This window comes from Natator depressus, chromosome 4 (assembly GCF_965152275.1).
Source record: "Natator depressus isolate rNatDep1 chromosome 4, rNatDep2.hap1, whole genome shotgun sequence".
In the NCBI taxonomy this organism is placed as follows: domain Eukaryota; kingdom Metazoa; phylum Chordata; order Testudines; family Cheloniidae; genus Natator; species Natator depressus.
In genome coordinates this window covers 36,413,066-36,430,429 of record NC_134237.1, presented here as the reverse complement: position 1 = coordinate 36,430,429, position 17,364 = coordinate 36,413,066, and the positions used below count along the sequence as shown (strand labels likewise).

Genomic DNA, 17,364 nt, shown 5'->3' with positions numbered 1-17,364 from the left:
ATGTAAGTTTCCTTTCTCTGGAATACTGTGCCTGGCATGTTTGGATCACCATATACTTTGAAAAGATGTCATGAGCTACCAGCAAATTCCAATTTCCAGCTGGTGTTTCTAGTAGTCGGACTTTCAAGTCAATCTATGAAGTTTGGGGCATTTCTCCTAAAGGAGTTCTGGTGCTCCTTTCCTTTCTTGACAGATAAGACAGGAAAGTGCTCAGTCCTTAACATCTTCAGCCATGCCCAGATAAAAATCTATTGGATACCCATCTCAGTGTCCTTTCATACCCTGGGTGACTGGCTACTTCATTATCATGAAAGCACTCCAGTACAGTAAGCTTGCTGGCAAGACAATTCTGTTATATTCATACACAACAAGTTGGTAGCTGGATCAATAGATAATTGTTCCTGAATTGCATTGAACATCTCCAGGCTTGGTTTCCTTCAGCAGAACTGCTGGCACACCAAACATAAATCAGAGTCTTGGACTATTCTGGCTAAATGTCATCATAAGACCAGACTGAGTCTATTCTCACTGCCCTCAGTTGGCTTAGAGCATCTACAACCACATTTGCTTTCCAGGTTTATAGTGAACTGTGAATGTGTATTCACAGTCTGTGAATCCATTTCCACAGGCCACTTTCTGGCTGTACCTCATAGGGAGCCACTTCAGGACACTGTGGTTGGTCTGTCTACACGGTGAATTCTGTATTTCATAAAGATGGATGATAGGACTTGAGGGCCTTCACAATAACAGATATTCCAGTCCTGTAGCTGAATACTTGGTTTCCCTCTCATTTAATTTGTGACAACCAAGCTCATCCAATTTGTTCAAGTGCAAAATGCAAATCCAACAACAATCTTTGAGACATCACAGTATACCAGGAATGGTTGGGATGGGTCCAGGAATATAAGCACAGCAAGGTTTAGGAGTCCTTCCTTCAGTGACTCAAGAGGGGTTGGCGGTGGTGGGGGGAGGGATTGGGGAGGGTTGGGTATTCCTCTATACAGACAGTGTTGCTCTTAGTCAGCTAGTATAACAGCACTCACTATGCTATGAAATTTGGTAAAAATCTCCTCTAGAATCTGCAGAGACCTACAAACAGCTGTGCCTCCTCTAGGTTTGTAGGAGCCTTCCAGTCCTTTATAACATTCAGTGTCTGGGGTTAATGTTCCAACCCATCATCACTGACTACATCTCTCAGGAAGGTGATGCAATTATTTGCAAACCGACTTTTGTTTCCTGCAAGTTTAAACCCTGACTCCTCAAAAAGCTTTACAATCCTTTCCACTCCTACCAAATACTCCTCCCATGGTTTATGAAAACACATGAAGTCATCTACATAGATGAGGATTTATCTAGTTCTCAAAACTTTGGTTAGATTATTTACTACCCTCTAAAACATCCCTGGTGCAGTCATGAGTCCAAAAGACATTATGCAGAATTGAACTGTTCATAAACTGTCACAAAGGCAGTTTTTTCTTGATCTTCAGTTGCCAATGTAATCTGATGGTATCCAGATACCAGATCAAAACAACTATAATATTTTGCTAATTACATTTTCTCCAGGGTCTCTGCTATATGGGAAAGTGGCTGGTAGCTATCTTGACCTGTCTGTGAATTATGTCTACTCTAGTCAACATATATCCTTAAGTCCCTTGGAATTTTTCACAGTTACAATTGGAGATGCCCAAGGTGATGGCGATTTCTCAGTCAGACCATCCTCCTGAATGCTATTTAGCTTCTCTTTCACTCCTACTGGAAACACCATGGGAATCTAATGTGGGGGCTGTCTCACAGGAACACCCCGGGGCTTAAGCACAATTGGATATTGCACCGAAACATATTTCCCAAGGTCTTCCTTATTTCTGGGGGACACACTGGCACATTGTAAGAGCAGCTGTTATAATCAATTTCTTTCATTGCCTTTTTGCAGATGCTTTTGTTAGGTCAATTCCTAGCTTTTTTACTGGCTCTGCTGCTTCGTAGCTCTTGACTTTTGCGCCATGAGAGGCTTTGAGACACCAGCTACGTTGGACATTGTCCCTCTGGTCTGATTTTTCACTAGCTGCTGCACCTCCTGGTCAGTCACATAAATTACTCTTACCCAAAATTCCCCCTGTGGTTCCATTTGAAATAGAATGTTGATAAAAAGCAATCTAGACTGGATACTCATAGCATCAAACACTCCTACAGGTTCAATGCAGAAGTCTTCTACCCTGGGGGTATTATTGAACATTGACCTGGTTTCACCACAACTTTATTTGAAGACACCACAGGAGCAATTCATCTCTGTCATGCTGTAGACCTCCAAGGCCCCAAGAGTTGCTCCCTATGGTCCATACTTACCACATCCAATAGGGATATCTGTATATTATTCAGGAAAAAGTTTGTTCTATTAACGCCCCATGAATTCTTGTGATGCCTTTGGATGAAATCCTCTCCCAATACAACAGCACTAGAAATGCTGGTCACCACAACAAAAGTCCATTTAATATGTAGAGACCCCAAGTTCAGTAGGAGCTAAATTTCACCTGTCATCTGCAGTGGCTGGTGATTAATAGTTACTAATTTAACTCCTGCAGTATAAATGTTGTTCTACTTCAGCACGGGATGTTCTCCATGGATCAGATTTATTTTTTATCCTGGAGTCCAACAGCTTTGTGGTTTTCCAGACATCAATGTCTCCTGTCACATAGTAACAGGTATCTGGGCAGCTCTTAACATGAGCTATTGTATAAATTGCTGATGGTGGCCTTATGGTATCAGCAATTTCTAGTTTCTCTGATGAGGCTTCCCTCTGGTTCAGCAATTCTACACTGCCTGCAAATATCATCTGGTCTGCAACCCACTCAAGAAACAGTCTTGACAGGGGATATCTGTGAATAGCTTGCACCTGGGCCTCCTCCAATTTTTTAGCCACTTCCCTAGCAATCATTTTTTTTAGTTGCTGCATCTGGTATAAATGAGTCAATGGGAGCTGGGAATTAACAGATGATTCCTTTAAGGAAACCCCAATTTCTACTTTCACATTTGTAACTCTGCATGTAATCTGGTTCATAGGTTTTTCTAGTGTGTTATCATCCTTCACCAGCAGTTTCTGAAGTTTTCCTGTTAAACCATTTATAAACTGACTTTTCGCATTGAATTCTGTCAGTTTGCCCCTAGGTATAAGGCCCACTCTACATTGCCAATTCCAGATTTGGTGCAGCAGGGTCTTCTTGACTCACTCCATCAAACAGCCAGTATAGTGCTAAGCACCATGCTGCTTTCTCATCAGGCTACTTATTTACAAAGAGCAACGGCTCAAAGTCTGTCAAATACTCACAGATTCCAGTCTCACCTGCATAAACAGTAAACTTCTACTCAGGCAAAAGTGCTTTTGCCATCTTGGATCCATAGCCACCAGTTGTAATAGTTGCTTTTAGAAATCGGGGGTTTATTGAGACACTGCATCAAATACCAACTCAAGCTCACACAAGCAATACTTAACTTCTTCCTAATACCCTCACAAACTAACACAACAACATCATCTCAAAACAAGACAACAACTTAACACTACAATAAAGATACAGGAACATCTATTGGAGGAGACACTGTCTGCACTGATCATTACAATATTTTATACAGCACTCTGGTAATCCAAGTTGGAGCCACAGGAATTTTGCTTAGGAATGGTGAGCAGGAGTTGGTCTAATGGTTCCACCTTGCAAGCTGTAAACAAGTAAGCACACATATTGATGACATGAATATTTAGCTCAATCTCTTTGGTTTTATTACTCTGATGCCTTGTATCATTCATTCAGAAGATGTTGAGAACCTACAGAAAGAAAGTACCACTACGGCCTGCTGTCTAGATGTAAGTGCAGATGTTTCAGCCAGTTTTATAAATAACACATCAATGTATGTTTTTGTAGGAAAACACGCTTGAAAAGCAGTAAGGAGTTTCCAGCCCGTTTTCACCCACAGAGACTCTGTCATGTTTTCTTTATCGCACTGCTGCTAACCTCCCAGGCATTTCTGAGTCTCTTTGTTCTCAAATTGCATCAGGAGTTGGAGACAGTAAAACAGAAGCAAGTTACAACACAGAAAGATGGTAAGAAAGGAAAATCATGCTATATTTTGCATTCACTTCAAATGAAGGTTGTATAATTTTCTACTCAGAGGGTGAAGGGGGCTTCAAAGCAGTCTCCCATTGATTTCTTTGGGCATTATATCAAGCCCTATGTAAACTTCAAACCCTACTGCTGTGTTATGAGGCAGGGGGCTCTTTTACTTTTACAATCTGGACCAGTCTGATGCAATTTTCACTCATCCTTTAATCTGGGCTGTTCTTTCTCCCCATTAAAACATGCACTACTCTCCTCTCCCCAGAGGTGATCTATAGCCAAGGCCTGTGTGCTCAAGAGCAGAGAACCTTCTCCAAGGTTGCAGGGCGGTTCTGTACCAGTCCCACAGAAGCTGTGCCACAGAGCAATGCAGTATGTATAAACCACCCAACAGGATAAGACATCTCTGCATAATATCATCCCCTAAGGGTGCCACAAGCTGACTCTGGATTTACAACCCGATTCCTACCAGGCACAGCCATGTACTGCCAGCTAAACTGTAAGATATTCAATGAACAGCTTCCAGATGATAAGTTTAGCACAGTTTCCACTCCCATGGACCTAGTACTTCTCTCCCAGCTTCAGACACAAGCACTCTAGCATAAGACACAGCTAATATGTGGGACATACATTTAGTGTATTCTGGAAGGAGCCCTCTGTATAGGGGATTCTGATGACTTAATTGGTAAAGTCCTCTGTAGTGTCTGGTCACTAGGTGGTAGAAACAAACCTGGCCTGTGGTTAAACTTTTAACAGTTAAATTGAGACCACAGAAATGACATGGTAAAAAATAGAAAGCAGCATTCTGCAGCATTCATCATTCTGAATATTATTTTAAGATACAGGATAGAAGGTAGCAAGTGTTTATGTGTGCGTTTGGTATTTTGGTATTTTGGGGTATCTTTTGTTTGGTATTTAAAGTTCCTAGCTACTGCACATTACATACACATGGCTCTGTGCAGACAGGGCAGACAAGTACAAGAGTATCACACAGTCTTGTTTATAACATTTGAAGAAGTCAAATGCTGAGATAGAAGCTTGCATGCTAAATCAGGTATTCAATTCTTAATACAAAAAAGGTCAACTTATTACCATCAAATTCTGGGGTGCTAACGCTATTCTATAGCAGTTTAGCACCTCTTGTCAATGTGATATTTATCCAAGAATTTTGTCTTCAAGACTAGAGATGTTATATTTCTCCCTTAAACTCACTGATAAAAATGTATTTCCCCCTATTTGAATACACCTTGCTTTTCATTGGAGAAAAAAACACTCCTCTATAAAATATTTAGCAATGCTTAAGAAAATAAATTAAACCCATAGGGTAATTTTTTGATAAATTTTATTGCTTGTACACACATGCCATAATCAAAGCACAATACAAACTTCAACTATAAAGCCTTGCAGCACCCCTGTGTCATAAGTAAGAGTCATGTTATCCACATTTTTCAGAAAGGAAAGCTGAGATATCGAGTGACATATTTTTGAAACTGGAGGTAGGAGGCCCATGTGCAAAGAAAATATGTGAGAAAGTTACAGTATCTGTAAAAAGAAAAGGAGTACTAGTGGCACCTTAGAGACTAACCAATTTATTTGAGCATAAGCTTTCGTGAGCTACAGCTCACTTCATCGGGTGCATTCCAAATGCATCCGATGAAGTGAGCTGTAGCTCACGAAAGCTTATGCTCAAATAAATTGGTTAGTCTCTAAGGTGCCACTAGTACTCCTTTTCTTTTTGCGAATACAGACTAACACGGCTGCTACTCTGAAAACTTACAGTATTTGTGAGAGCATTTATCACACTTAGAAATCAGAAAAACGCACACACACAAACAATTTAGGCATCTAACTAAACATTTATATGGCCAATTGCAGTAAGTGCATTTCTGCATGCATAATTTCGGCCACTGCATTTTTAGAAGTTGGGAGAGAGAAATTAAATATCTTGCCCAAAGCCAAACAATGTGTCAGTGGTGAAGCTGGGAACTCCTAGCCATACAATGTTCTGTTATTGGATCACATTGCTTCTCAGGGGTACATTCTATAAATAATGCATCCTTTTACTATAAAGGTCATATAGTTCAGAAATACCTTATTGCTTTGTACACTCTGTTCTAAGCAAAAATAAATTCCATAGAATCTGCAGCTGTAATTTTCTGATGAATTAGTAGAATACCTCTCGGAGTAGTACAAACCAAATGCAATGTAAAAGGTGCTTAGGATCTGAGACACCAGCTTGTCGTTAGGTACTGAAAATTAGTGGGATTAGGCACTTCACCCCCCTATTTTATCAGTTTCCCTGGGAGACGGGAGCTATTTTTATTTTCTATTTCATTTGACCCCTCTCTTATACATTTATTATTTTAGTTGCTGGTATGAAGTAAACACAATTTTTTATTAGGTTATTAAACTCAATCTATGTTATTGCTACTGGACTACGTTTTATAGGAAATCTACAAAATGTGATGAGTTGCTCCTTGGAAGTCCAACTCTTGTAGCTGATGAGAATGTGAACACTACTTTTACTGCAAGGATAGAAACAAACAGCTGATTTAGCTGCATAATCGAAAGGGTATCTATATATACATAGTGTGTAGGCCTTATTACTATGGGAATATTCTTTCCAATCAAGATGCAATCTATACAGTACATCCAAACGTGCTAAGAGCATTAATTAGATGTTTCCAGTATTTATTATAGGCAGAGTTGGTAGAGCTTCCACTTTTCATTTCCCATTTCATTTCCCATTTCATTTCCCATTTCCCATTTCATTTCCCATTTCCCATTTCATTTCCCATTTCATTTCCACACTTCCCATTTCAAAACCCTGTTTGCAGTTGCTGATAATTTTGCCAAACTGTAATTATACAGACTGAAATTCCTCATACTGGGTGTCTGTCACAGACTGAATTTTTGGGGAGTTTCAGCAAAAATGGATGAGCCAAGAATGAAATTAGAGAAATATGTGTTTTGCCTACAGTAAAAAAAAAATCTTAAAACCGAAAGGCTGGTCTCATGATTAAGACAGTTGAATGCTATCCTGGAGAGTTGGATTCTGTCTCTGCTCAGAATTCCTATGTGATGCTGGGAAAGTCACCTAAATCAAACTTCTCACAGGTGGCCACTAACTGTGTGCTCCTCATTTTCTGGGTACCCTACCTGAGACCCTGGTCTCTGATTTGAAGAAGAGCTGAGCACTCACAGCTGCAACTGAAGCCATTGGGAACTGTACTTTGAATATATAACATGCTATATAAAGCTAAGGACTGTAAAGTCAGACCGAGCTCATCTCAGACCAGGCCCCCCAAATGCGTGGACACTTTTTACCTTAATGTCTCTGTGCCTCAGTTCCCCATCTGTAACAATACCACTACCTCACCTCAAAGTTGTCTTGTGAAAATAAAAAAAAATAATGTTTGTGAAGCACTCAGAAACTATCGTGATGAGTACCATAGAAAGCCTATGAGGAAATTAATAATGTGTCTTCAGAGAGTGGTTGGATGGTGTACTGGGATCACACATGGAACAATGAGGAAAAAACAAAATATTGAGTAGCTTCTCTTTCAATAAGCACTGTCCATCCTGGGCATAGACTAAGGTAGGGGTCCTGTGGAAAAAATAGTATGTGATCATGTAATTAAAGACTGGACTAGAATGCACACATGCTGCTTATCTGAACTAACATTGCACAGGCAACCTTAAATCTGGCATTTCTTAACTTCTGAGTATTGGACTTTACAACCTGGACATTCTTTTAGCATAGATGTTTATGTATAATTTATATACCACTACATTCAGTTCCTTGCACATTAATTATTAGCACATACTTAGCTCCAAAAGTATGCTTCATTTTTACAGAAAGACTTCTGTTTTCCAAGATTTGAGTCCAGCTGTATTTTCAGCACCTTCTCTTGTTATAAATGGCCTATAATTTTGTGGTCTCATCCCAGCCCTTAATCCACATTTCCAAACCACTACACATGTTGGCATAATTCTGCAAAATTAGCAGGATTCTCTGTCAAGGAAAAGCCAGGAATAGACAGAATAGGCAGTGCAGGCCAGGACTAAGGTGATTTATCAGAGCTGTGCTAGGAAACTTCAGATCCTCCACTTTGCTTATCTCCAGCGCTGATTGTGTTCCCTCACTTACACCATGCTAAATGAATTCACAAATTTAAAATAATAACAAACAGCCCCAGACTTTTAGTTTGCCCTTGTAAATAACATTGATAAATGTGAAGTGTATATTATGAGGTGTCTGACACACTTCCAATTACACCAGAAAGTGCTAAATAGTTATGGATTCTTTGGCACCTTCAAATTCATTTAGAAGAGACTGATAATTTGTAAGCAAATACAAAATAACTAACTAGCACCTTCTGGATGAAGAACCAAAGATCTTAATAAATCAAGTTCCTCTAGGCCAGTAACACTTAAGGCAATGTATGCTGAATAATAAGAACCACCAAAAAAACCTCAGATGGTAAAAACTGTTTTAGTGTCAGTGCCAATGGCAAAGCCAAGGGTTCTCAACTTAATGTCCCAACACCATGAACATCAGCAAAATATCTATGGTATCTCCTAAGCCACAAAACACCTCATTAATATTATTATAGCACTCCCTAAAGGCCCCAATGAAGTTTGAAGCCTCCATTGAACTAGGAATATGTGGCTCAGCTGGCCACATGGTCTGTTCTAGGCTCTTTTCCAGCTCATTAATCTGTTTCTGCTCCCTCTGCTATGAGGGTCTCCTCTGATTTCATCCTTGTCTTCTCTTTCCTTGGTCTTAAACTAAGATCATTCCACCTCAAAAGCCCAGCAAGCACGATGGTGGACTCTGTATTCAGGGTAATTCTGAGCACCTGGTCAAACTCCTCATAGTAGGGACAGGTAGATGGGGAGTTGCAAGGTTTGCTGTTAGCATCCTTTGCCTTTTGGTAGGTGCCCTTGAGATTTTTAATTCTCCCCTGACACTAGATAGCCATTTGCATAGTCACCAGCCTCTTGAAGATGCTCTTGTACAAATGCTGGTTTCAGGTACATCTCCTAAAATCATGCTTTTTGCTGTACTCACAGGAGACAGCAACCAGTACCCTAGTACGACCCTCTGGCCAGCTAGAGCACGCTACATGGAGGACCTCCTGGACAGCAACTTCTCATGCTATTCAGATGAACTAAGCTGAGCAAAAATGGAGCAGGATGCATGAAATGAGGGGTTTAAAATGCCGACCAAGTGTACATAACCAGCAGATGGCTTCTGGCACGAAGAAGAATGGGAATTGAGTAGGTAGAATGGCTGGGAAATACAGCCTCAGAAATTATATGATGGCTTTGGAGGCTTTGTCAAAATCTAAGCACCATATCCCAGGTTTTTGCTGCATCCTTCTAACAGAAAAACCTGGGCTCTAACCTAAACCCTCAGCCATGCAAGCAAGCTGAGGTGCAAAGCACATATAAACCTAGATTTACAGGGTCTGTGTGTGGCTGATAGGTGAGTTTGGGCTAACACACAGGCAAAAGCCTGGGTTAACTCAGACATACCCAAAGTAAGAGACAGTTCCTGCCCTGAAGAGTTTTCAGTCTAAATATCCCCTCTCCTACAGTGCAGCAGTTCCTGCTTTTGCTGCTTCTGCAGCTACTTCTTCTGGCTGGAGCCTCTGACTTGTTCCATTTATAATACCCTTAATATAAAGCATGACCAAAAGGGTAAGAACTATGCTATGGTCTTGTGCCTGCACTGAACACACCCCTTGAAGTCAGTGGGTATGTCTGCACTCCAGCTAAGAGCAAGCCTCCCACCTTGAGTAGACAGACTTGTGCTAACAGGGCCAGAGCTAGCATGCTAAAAATAATAGTTTTCAGAGTAACAGCCGTGTTAGTCTGTATTCGCAAAAAGAAAAGGAGTACTTGTGGCATCTTAGAGTGTGGACATTGTGGCTCGGGCTGCAGCTCAGGCTCTCAAACCCACATGACTCCCTAGGCTTGAGGCTCTGTAGAGGTGCTAAGGGTGCACCCATGTGCTTCTCATTAAAGGATTGAGACCTTAGAAGTAAGGTCAATTTTCCGGGGCAAATGCAACAGCTAACTTTTAGCAGGGATAAAACTCCTCCTGTCCTTTAAATTTTCATGCCCTTTAAAATTCTCCCCAACTTTGAAAGCCATAAAATCTGGAACTTATTTAATGTTGTAGCAGGTCTGGATGATAGGATACTAAATTAGTGAATTGCAAGATTGTTAATGAATCCTAACACACGTCCTGAGGACCACAAATGTATCTAAGTGCTCATTATTAACAAATAAAACAAGAAAATCTTGCTGTGTAATTGTTGCAATGGCATTTTCAGCTATTATTGTGGACCCACTCTTTTGAAAAAGAAACATAACTCTTGAGAGTTTATGGGAATATTTTTTTCTGGATTTATTTGCATGGGAAGTTCCACATTACTGTGTTAAAAAATGAAATGTTGATTATTTTTTACACTGATGTTACACTTGAAAATTCCTAATGTTCTTAGGTAGTCCAATTCAAAAGTGATCCTTGAGTTTGATCCTGGATTTCTACAAGATTGTGCATGTGGAAAAAAACATATGGGTTTACTTGAGTAACGGGGATGGCAAACCGTAATAAAAAGGGCCATAATTCATTTGGATAATCATAATCTTACAGGACTCCTATAATTCTGCAGTCTCTGCCTCTTGAACAGCCACAAAGGTAATAGGCAGCAGAGTCCGATGTATAAGGACATGAGACTGGCAGTCAAGAGACATTGGGTCTAATTCTTATCTCTGAAACTGCCTCACCATGTGACCTTGTGTAGCTCTCTGTACCTTAATTTTCCTATCTGTAAAATTAATGTGATGAAACTTGCCCTCCTTTGTAAAGTGCTTTGAGATCTCCGGTGAAAGATTTGCATAAGAGGTAATTATGCATAGAAACTTTATATTTTTATTATTATAAACAACTGATGTGGAAGTGCCATATATACACACCATAATACATCCAAGGGATATGAAGAGGAAAACATCCACTCTTCTTGGATATTAATCTTTTCTCAAAGTCTGACCAAGCGGCATATTTTATGTGGGGAGGTGAGAAATACAATAGCTCTGTCTCAAAAGGAGTACTATTCACACACACACACACACACACACACACACACGAGATTCTTATGTAAATAGCCATGGTTTATATTTGGTTGATTAATATAAAAACATCTTCAATAATAGATTCTGAAAAAAGACAGTATCTGGGATTCTGTTTGATGTGTCATGTCTTGGCCCTTTATAGACATTAAGGATGTAAGAATTTTAATACCTTTGCTGTTTGAGTCCTGTAAGTTTAGTTGTAATTTTCATTCTGTACAGTGCCATCTTGTGGCTGAATAAATTTATCTTGTGTTTCAGAAGAAGTGCAGTGATCATTAAGACCAACATTTTTAAATGTGGGTGCCTAAAGTCATGCACTTAACTTCATATTTAAGCACCTAAATCAACTTGGTTTTCCAAGATACTTCCAATGAAGTCAATGAGAATTATAAGCTCTCCGCACACTTGAAAATGGGACATATTTATTTAAGTGCTCACCTTTAGGTACCTACGCTTGAAAATGTTGGCCTACAGGGCATGCTAGGAGCATTAACCATGTAGCATGAAGATGCAGTGTGTGACTGGGAGATGTAATGAAGAGTTTTATCATGCAATCTTTCTCTCTTTCCTGTTTGTGCAGCATCTGTGCCTGCACATTCCCTGAAATTATCAGCATACAATATCATCAAAAATATGGTTTTCCAGGCTGAAGGCCTGGCTCTGTGGTGTGCTAACTACACCATGTGCTGCCCAACAGTTGACTCCAAGTGAAGAGAAATATCAGGATCAGGATACTTGTTGATGATGGTCCAGGAAGAACCTGGTGGCGCCCCACCCCACCCCCCATCAGCTCCTATAGAGTTGAGTGGCTGTTCGGTGAGCAAAGGAATCAGTATCGTAAAGAAAAAAATGGTGGTGCAGCATTAAGGCATAGAAAAAAAGTTAGGCTTAACCTGTTCTAATATGCCAACTCATAATAGAGCCCCATAGGCATAAACCTAGATCCCCTGCCTGTACCGAATGTGCTGTAATTGCCGAGGACTGTCAGGAGATCATTTTAATTGATAATCAGATTGTGCAAGGTCACTCTGGGGGTTCTCTTGGGAACTATCCAAAAGCCTTTCAGGAAGTCACTGTGCTAAGAATCTACCTGCATTCAGATCATTGTCAGGGACAGAACGCTCATCAATTTATTCCTGGTAATGTCAGACTAGGCCAAGTTACTTGGTAATATCATATAATATCTTAAATTCACTAGGCCTGACCCTGAGCTTATTTACTCAAGTCTCACTCTGATATAACGGCATTGACTGCTTTAGAGCTACTTTTGATTTACGCTGACAACTGGCCTTAGTATCATTTTGGTGTAAATGTCCAACCACTTGCATGCCAACAAATAAATAATGAACTCTTTATTCCTATTAAATGGTTTTAAAACAAGAAAAACTGCCTTGTACTAATACAAATGGAGCCAGATCACCCATTGTCTTGTACCGCATGAGCCTAATGTGTGTGAAACCTACTAAATCAGAGTGGCAACAATTGATACCTACTTTGCATTGATGTAAATAACTGTCCAGGTACAGAGCAACAGAAAATCTGAACCCTGGAGTTCACAATCACCCCTTTTTGATCTGAAAACTCAGAATTAAATTTTTTAATAGATAGCTTCCCTTATGTTATAAGCTTCACTTATGTCATAAAGAGAGTTAGGTTGTATTGACTAGAAGACTTTTCAACTGACAGGGAGAGATCCAGCTTTCACTTTTTATATACTAATATGCTCTACTAGTTAGAGGGTTTTCATATTGAGAGGTTGGCCTCCAGCTCATGGCTCATAGAGAGATCTGATGAACCTTCCACCCAATGCAGTTTTCTCTATGTACCCATATGTGTTAGGACTTGTCAAACATGATAGCCCTAATCCTGCTCTTACTGACAGCAGTATAAGTCCAATGGACCCGATTCTACCCCCTCAACATACAAGTAACTGCTATTGACACCAGGCTCATTGACTTGAATGGAGTTACTTCTAATTTACATTAATGCAAGAGCATAATCAAGCCTGTTATCTTTCTTCTACAATGATTAGTTAAAAGAAAAACAGAGGACAGAATTCCTATGCTCTTTTCTATCTTGAACTCCATCTGATAACCGTACAGGGCCAAGCACCCTGTGGGAGCCTGACCCAGGGAGCAGCAACTGAATGCTTAAACTGGTCAAATGCAAATTCTGAACAATCTACATGAAGTTGTTATGAGTTTTCAGAAAACCTGTAAACGTTGTGGGACACCTTCCCCGCCCCGCCCTTTGCCTGCAATATGTGTAGTTTATAGGTTCATCCACTGGAAACATATTCATTCTGCTTTCTTCAGCTACAGCATAATTTTAGTCTGCCGGTGAAGTTAGCAATTTGGAAATACGTTAGTGTGGGGTGAAGTGTGGCGGGGGTTGTATAATCCTTCTGCATCATCACAAGACTCAAAATAGTACCAGCTTTCAGACGTAGCCGCAGTGAACAGGTCCAGCAGTCCTTCTCTACTAAAGCCTGCTTCCCGAGATTCTCATTGTTCACTGACTATGACCAAGCAGAAATTCAAGATGGACTCTTAGAACAAAGTCAGCTTTGTGGCTCTTGTCAACAGAGCTTTATTACTGTTTTGATCCTGATGACTCTAGATAAAAGGAGAGATCCAAGTAAATCACATAATGGATGTAATTTAGGAAGCAGTCTGCAAAATTGCCAAGAGCAAGGGACAGTGCTATTATTTCTTCTTTCCTTTTTTTGCCTTTCTGAATTATTAGTTTCACATCCCTTGCAACTCTCTGTATTAATTCCCATCAATGGAACCGCCACCTACAGAGCGGATAAAAGGGTATGAGGAAAATCCACCATTACCTCTGTTCCTGCTGTGGTTCACAGAGGCTATGAGTTCATACATTTGTCTTTCAAACTTCATAAAATCTTCCTGTGCACTTCATGGGAGCAAATTAGCAGAGGCTGAGCATGTATTTAATACTCTTTTAAAAGAAAAAGAAAAGCTTCACTGAAATGAGATGACTTTATTGAAAAGGGGGAGAATTTTTCCTTTAATTTGGAAAGAATAATGAGCTTTTGTGAGATAATTGGGTTTGTTCCAGTTTCTTATCTTATTGTACCCATTCTCCTTTATACTTTTGCCAGGTGATTTTGTCAGACCAAATCTTGTTGCCCTTACTACTTAAATAAGCAAAATTCCCCTTGAAGTCAGAGGTGGTTTATCTTGAAGAGCCACAGAATAAACACTTGAGAGTTTGGTCCTCTTTACAAAGTAACTTTTTTCAAAATGCAAATTTGTATGTTTTTCTCCATTTTCCAAACTAGGCTTCTGGTTCAGCAAAGTAGTTTTTACCTGCTTAACTTAAAGCAAGTGGTTGCTTTATGTCAATAGGAACACACATGTGCTTAATATTATGCACATGTTTAACTTCCTTTGTGAATTTGGGCCGAATATGAAATATCAAGAATATTTTGCAACTAAGAACTGTACTCTCGATATGTATTTTCTGTGTTATATATTCCTCCCACCCCCAGCATGTATCAGTGCAGCATGGAATTGAAATATCTGACAGGTTAAATTCACATTAAAGAAAGTGTTGTCTATCCTTTCCTTACGGTGCCATCAGAACTCTACACAATTTCTGGCACACAAGTGTTAAAACCAAAGGACAAACAGCTGTACAGCCTTCCTCTTAATAGAAGAGAATGTGTTAGAGCTTTAGCAGTACATATGATTTACACAGTAGGTGGTATCCTGGGGACAATGTTAAGGAGGTTTATAGCACACACACACACACACACACACACACACACAGAATGACCCAAGACACAGCATTTGGATGTGGATCCAAATTTTATCCATGCTGTCAGTGTTCAGTGGTTTGGGATCCGATCCATACTTATCACACCTGATAGATTTAAATCTAAGTACTCCCCTTAAAGAGAGATTTTTTTCCGGGGGAAGTCTCTGCCAATACTGAAATGAACTATCTTTTGCTGCCTCTGCCTGATATTTAAAACATTGCAGATGATAAGCATGTTTACAGTTGACCCCATTAGTCATGTATTAACATACAGGGACAAATTCACCTGGACTCCAATTTGGAAAAACACTTAAGCATGTACTTAACTTCAAGTATGCACTTAAATTTCAATGGGATTTAAAAGTCAATGGGTTTAAAATATTAAAGTTAGAAATATACTAACTTTAGACATATGCTTAAGTACCTCACTGAATCAGGGTCTTAAATACTACAGTGAATGGTATGTTAGTAATAAGTAGGTAGAAAGATAAATAGTACTTGTTTCCTGCCAGACCACTCAGATGTTGATAAACATTCCCTAAACCAATGGAGCCCCTTCAAGCATGTGACAGGGGAACATGCAGTATTCTCTCTCATACTTATGTGCTGCTTTTAGGGTCTGTCCACGTGTTCGTCTTTTTTTCCCGTCTCTCTTTCTCTCTTTGTTAGCCCACAGGAGTGCATAGAAACTATGCTAGCACTGAGGAATGCTGAAATCTGACTGGAAGAAAAGTTATCCCATGCAGCATTTGTGCTGTTGTTCCTTGGTGAAGTGAGGGTTGAATAACACTGTTCTGAGTTAGGTATAATGTTGTGCAAGGCCTACACAACTTTCTCTGCATGTTTCTGTCAATGCATCTCAGTCCAATAAGTTATTTGTGTCCTATGCAGTTTGTGATTTTTTGTTTTAAATCAGCCACACTCTATAGGGTCCTCTCACACCCTCAGTTCCAGTTTATCTGACTTTGACTTCTGCTGTGTGTAATTATTTCCTGTCGGGATCATTGATGATCATCATTCAATGTAATGTGTAGCAAAGGCTATTTTAAATTATTGTGGGAATTAAATTACTTTGGTCGGAAAAAGTTTCTGATGTGTTGGATGTTCACTTTATTCAAGGAGAAATTTCCATATGAATGAAAGAAAAATGGATATAGTCTGTTACACATATGCACATGAAACTGTAAAAGCACCCTTCTTTGGATGTGAACACTTGGAACATATTAAGCTGTTCTCTGGTTTATCTCATATCGTTCTAGCTATAGATAAAGATTAAAAGGCTTAAATAATTCCACATGTTTATATCCATCTTGTATGGCTTTGAGAAAACATTTCTAGCTCATGCAGCATCCAATTTTATGAAAATTATTTGAAACATTATTTTCCTTTCTTAAATAAAATATCCCCTCTAAACAACATTTCAGCTGAGCAGAAGGATGTGGAAACAAACAGCAGAGGAGAATCCAAACAAAAAGACTTGAGCCAGAAGGTAAAGATGAATTCATGGTTTTCGATACTAGATTTGTACTGGGGAATAGTTGGTTGCACAGAAGACATAATAGGTGGGTGGGAAGTGTGAATGTACTTAATTAACGTAAAGGGTTTGAATCACTATGCTGGTAAAAATAATCTTCAAAAAGATCTTCGGTCTCACATAAATCAGGGTAAATCAAAGTCAAATGAGTAAAGTCAATACAGCTGCCTCTGATGAATGGAGGAGAATAAGGCCTTGCTGTAGTTGCACTGGTGATTAAAACATATTTTGAAGATATTTTCAAGGGATACTGTATAGTACTTTGCTTCCTTTATTCTTACTGTTGGTTCTACTTTCCATTGTTTCTTAGAAGCTTGCAGATTAAGGGTTTAATTATATCTATAGGCCAGGCCCATCTTGGTGCAGTTTAGCATCATGAAGCCTTAAGGGAAGCACTAGTGGGCATTCAGAGTGATAGGTATGTAAAGGCAATGCTCTCCTGCTATGCCCTTCACTGGGTGCAGCCTTGAGTGGGTGTCTGTCTCTACAGACCAGTGCACAGATGTTGAAGATCCATTTCCCTGCCTCCTCTCTGCCATCTTTGGGGCTCTATGTACTCCTAGGAGCATCAGGAGCATCCTTTGGATTCATCTGAATTAAATTTACTTTCAGGGAGGGTAAACAAAAGGGCTCTGTTTTTCTTATTGATACACAGGGCATTGTTCATGAAATTCCTATCATTAATGGAAACTACTCGACCATGTAAATTCTGTGAGTCTATGGGAAAATGGACCATCACACATACACATCCCCTCTCCCAAAGAGAGTTTAACACAGAACTCTCTGAACATCAGAATA

At 39.7% G+C, this 17,364-nt stretch overlaps 1 protein-coding gene across 1 annotated transcript in view; it reads left to right on the top strand.

Moving 5' to 3' along the window:
* The window catches only part of LOC141985815 (uncharacterized), a 52,285-nt gene that overhangs the window by 11,066 nt on the left and 23,855 nt on the right, over positions 1-17,364 (top strand). Inside the window, exons 2-3 of the mRNA XM_074950015.1 lie at positions 3,912-4,090; positions 16,457-16,521. Of these exons, the coding sequence (XP_074806116.1) occupies positions 3,912-4,090; positions 16,457-16,521 (244 nt within the window). The remainder of the gene's footprint in view (positions 1-3,911; positions 4,091-16,456; positions 16,522-17,364) is intronic.